Source organism: Tupaia chinensis, unplaced genomic scaffold (genome assembly GCF_000334495.1).
Source record: "Tupaia chinensis unplaced genomic scaffold, TupChi_1.0 Scaffold000066_1, whole genome shotgun sequence".
Taxonomy (NCBI): domain Eukaryota; kingdom Metazoa; phylum Chordata; class Mammalia; order Scandentia; family Tupaiidae; genus Tupaia; species Tupaia belangeri.
In genome coordinates, this window is record NW_006159525.1 from 2,963,927 (window position 1) to 2,965,994 (window position 2,068).

Below are 2,068 nucleotides of genomic sequence, written 5' to 3' on the forward strand. Positions count from 1 at the left end.
GCTATGTCGCTGGACTCCCACGTAGTCGACCATGGTTCGAGTCCCAGACCTGGTGGCTTAAACTCACGCCGGGCGTGTGTGCGTGCATGCCCAAGGTCCCGAGAGGAGAATGAAGGAAAAGGGATTGCGGCGTGACCATCCCCCCTGGGGGCTGATTTCTTGCTTTCTGTCTCTCGGTCTCTGTCTGGCGAGCGCACGTGTCCTATAGCAAAAACCTCTCCAAAAAAAGAAAAAAAAATTAAAGAATGTTATTAGACAACCATCACAATTTACAAATGCAGGGTACCATTACTGAGTAAATAGATTCCTCTCGAGTGGATGTGTCCCTTCTCCCACCAACTAAAGCAGCAGCCATGAAGTTAGTTTATTAGTACATGATATACCGCCTAAAATGCTAATTCTCTTCTCCACCTTTGTGTTTATCTTGTGTATATGTGTGAGTTTGGTTAGAAGACACCAACAATCCCTTTAACCATCAACAGCAAGATGAGCTAGGCTTGGGCTTTCGATGAAGACTGACCACGTCTGAATCAAGTACACTGCCCTCGGTAGCAAGGACTCTTCGAACCACTTGCTGAAAGGCTGCTGCCACATTCGTGGCGTCTTTTGCACTTGTTTCAAAGTCAGGGTAGTCGCCGCTGTCTCTGCACCAGGCTTCGGCTTCTTCTGTAGACACCTGCCTTCGCTTATGTCAATCTTATGTCCCCCAAATCACAACAGGGAAGTTTTCGGGCTCCTTCACATCTGCATAATATCTGAATTCTTTCTTCCAGTTACTCAAGTTCTGGAAGCTTTGCGACTCATCGACGCTAAAAGTAAGCAGGCAACAGTCAGAACCTCTGAAAAACGGTGTCCTGGGGCTGCGGAGTCGCTCTTGACCGGCTGTGTCCCAAATCTGCATGGCGACAAGATGTCCACCCACCTCTAAATCTGTATTTAAAAATCCCACACCTATTGTATGGAAGAACCGGGTATCAAACTTATTAGTTACGTATCTCCAAGGAGAATTGCTTTAAAAAGTGAGGATTTCCCGGCCGTTATTCATCTCAAGAGCTTGGATGTCAGAACCCTTACTTGGTCAGTTCGAGTATTGTTATCCCCGAGGGTTGTTGAGAAGATTCACTCAGTCGATGGGGGAAAAGAATTTCATCACGGAGCCAGACTCATTACTGTAGTCAAGAAGCCGTGAGGGCTGCACAGAGGACGTCCTGGGAGGTCCGGGCCAGCCTGTCCCGGTGCAACGAAGATGAAGAAGGAACAGGGACCAGCGGACAGGAGGCAGCAGCAGTGGCGCTGCCCGGCTTTAACTCCAGCTGCTCCGGTCCAGCGTGGAGGGAACAACATGGCGGCGGGCCGGGGCCATGACGTGAACTTCTGATGTAATGCCACCGAGAACTTGTTTCTTGCAAAGGTACCCACTTATATATATATTTTGAATTGTCACAGGGTGCATGTGCTCACCAGAGAGAGATGGAGAAATGGAGAGAAGTAAAGGGAGGGAGAAGGCACCCCCAGCCCCCCAGTGGAGTGTGGTCATGCCGCAATTCCTTCTCCTGCATTTCTTCATCCTGTGGGGGCTTTATGCACCCACATGTGCCAGGGGTATCTTTCAAGCTTTGCAGGACTGATCTTGAACCTCGGTCAATGATGTGGATTCATGCCATTAACTGCTAGGCTACGGAGCCAGCCTTAACAATTTAGAAGAGATTTTAGGACGGGTTGTATACTAATGTATCCAGAGTATGTATCATAAGGGTATTCCAAAAAATGACTGACATTTGGGAAGGGGGCAGGTTTAATATCTAATAGTCGAAAGTTATCAAATGTCCATTCAAGTCTTGGTTTCATGATAGAAACGGATTGTCTTCAGCTTGTTTTCGTATTGGGTCGTAGGAAATGTCGTGCACAGTTTTGCATAGAAAACCTGCAGCATGACTTTCCAGATGATTCCGTATATTCTGGTGAAGCTGGATGTAGGTTTCTGGTTGACAATGGGAATAAGTAATGGCAGGGAAAAGTGGGACTGACTGTTGTTGAAGGTCTGCGGGAAGAAGAGAGGCTGCGGGTG

General features: G+C 47.9%; 1 protein-coding gene across 1 annotated transcript; it reads right to left on the reverse strand.

Annotated features, from left to right (window-relative positions):
• Positions 1-246: 246 nt before the first annotated feature.
• LOC102470219 (ras-related protein Rab-9A-like) lies at positions 247-1,012 on the reverse strand (the record flags this gene model as incomplete). Its single annotated transcript, XM_014582292.2, is given in 1 exon segment — positions 247-1,012. A coding segment is annotated over 1 exon segment (537 nt), but the record flags the coding sequence as incomplete, so codon positions are not given.
• Between the last annotated feature and the right edge of the window lie 1,056 nt (positions 1,013-2,068).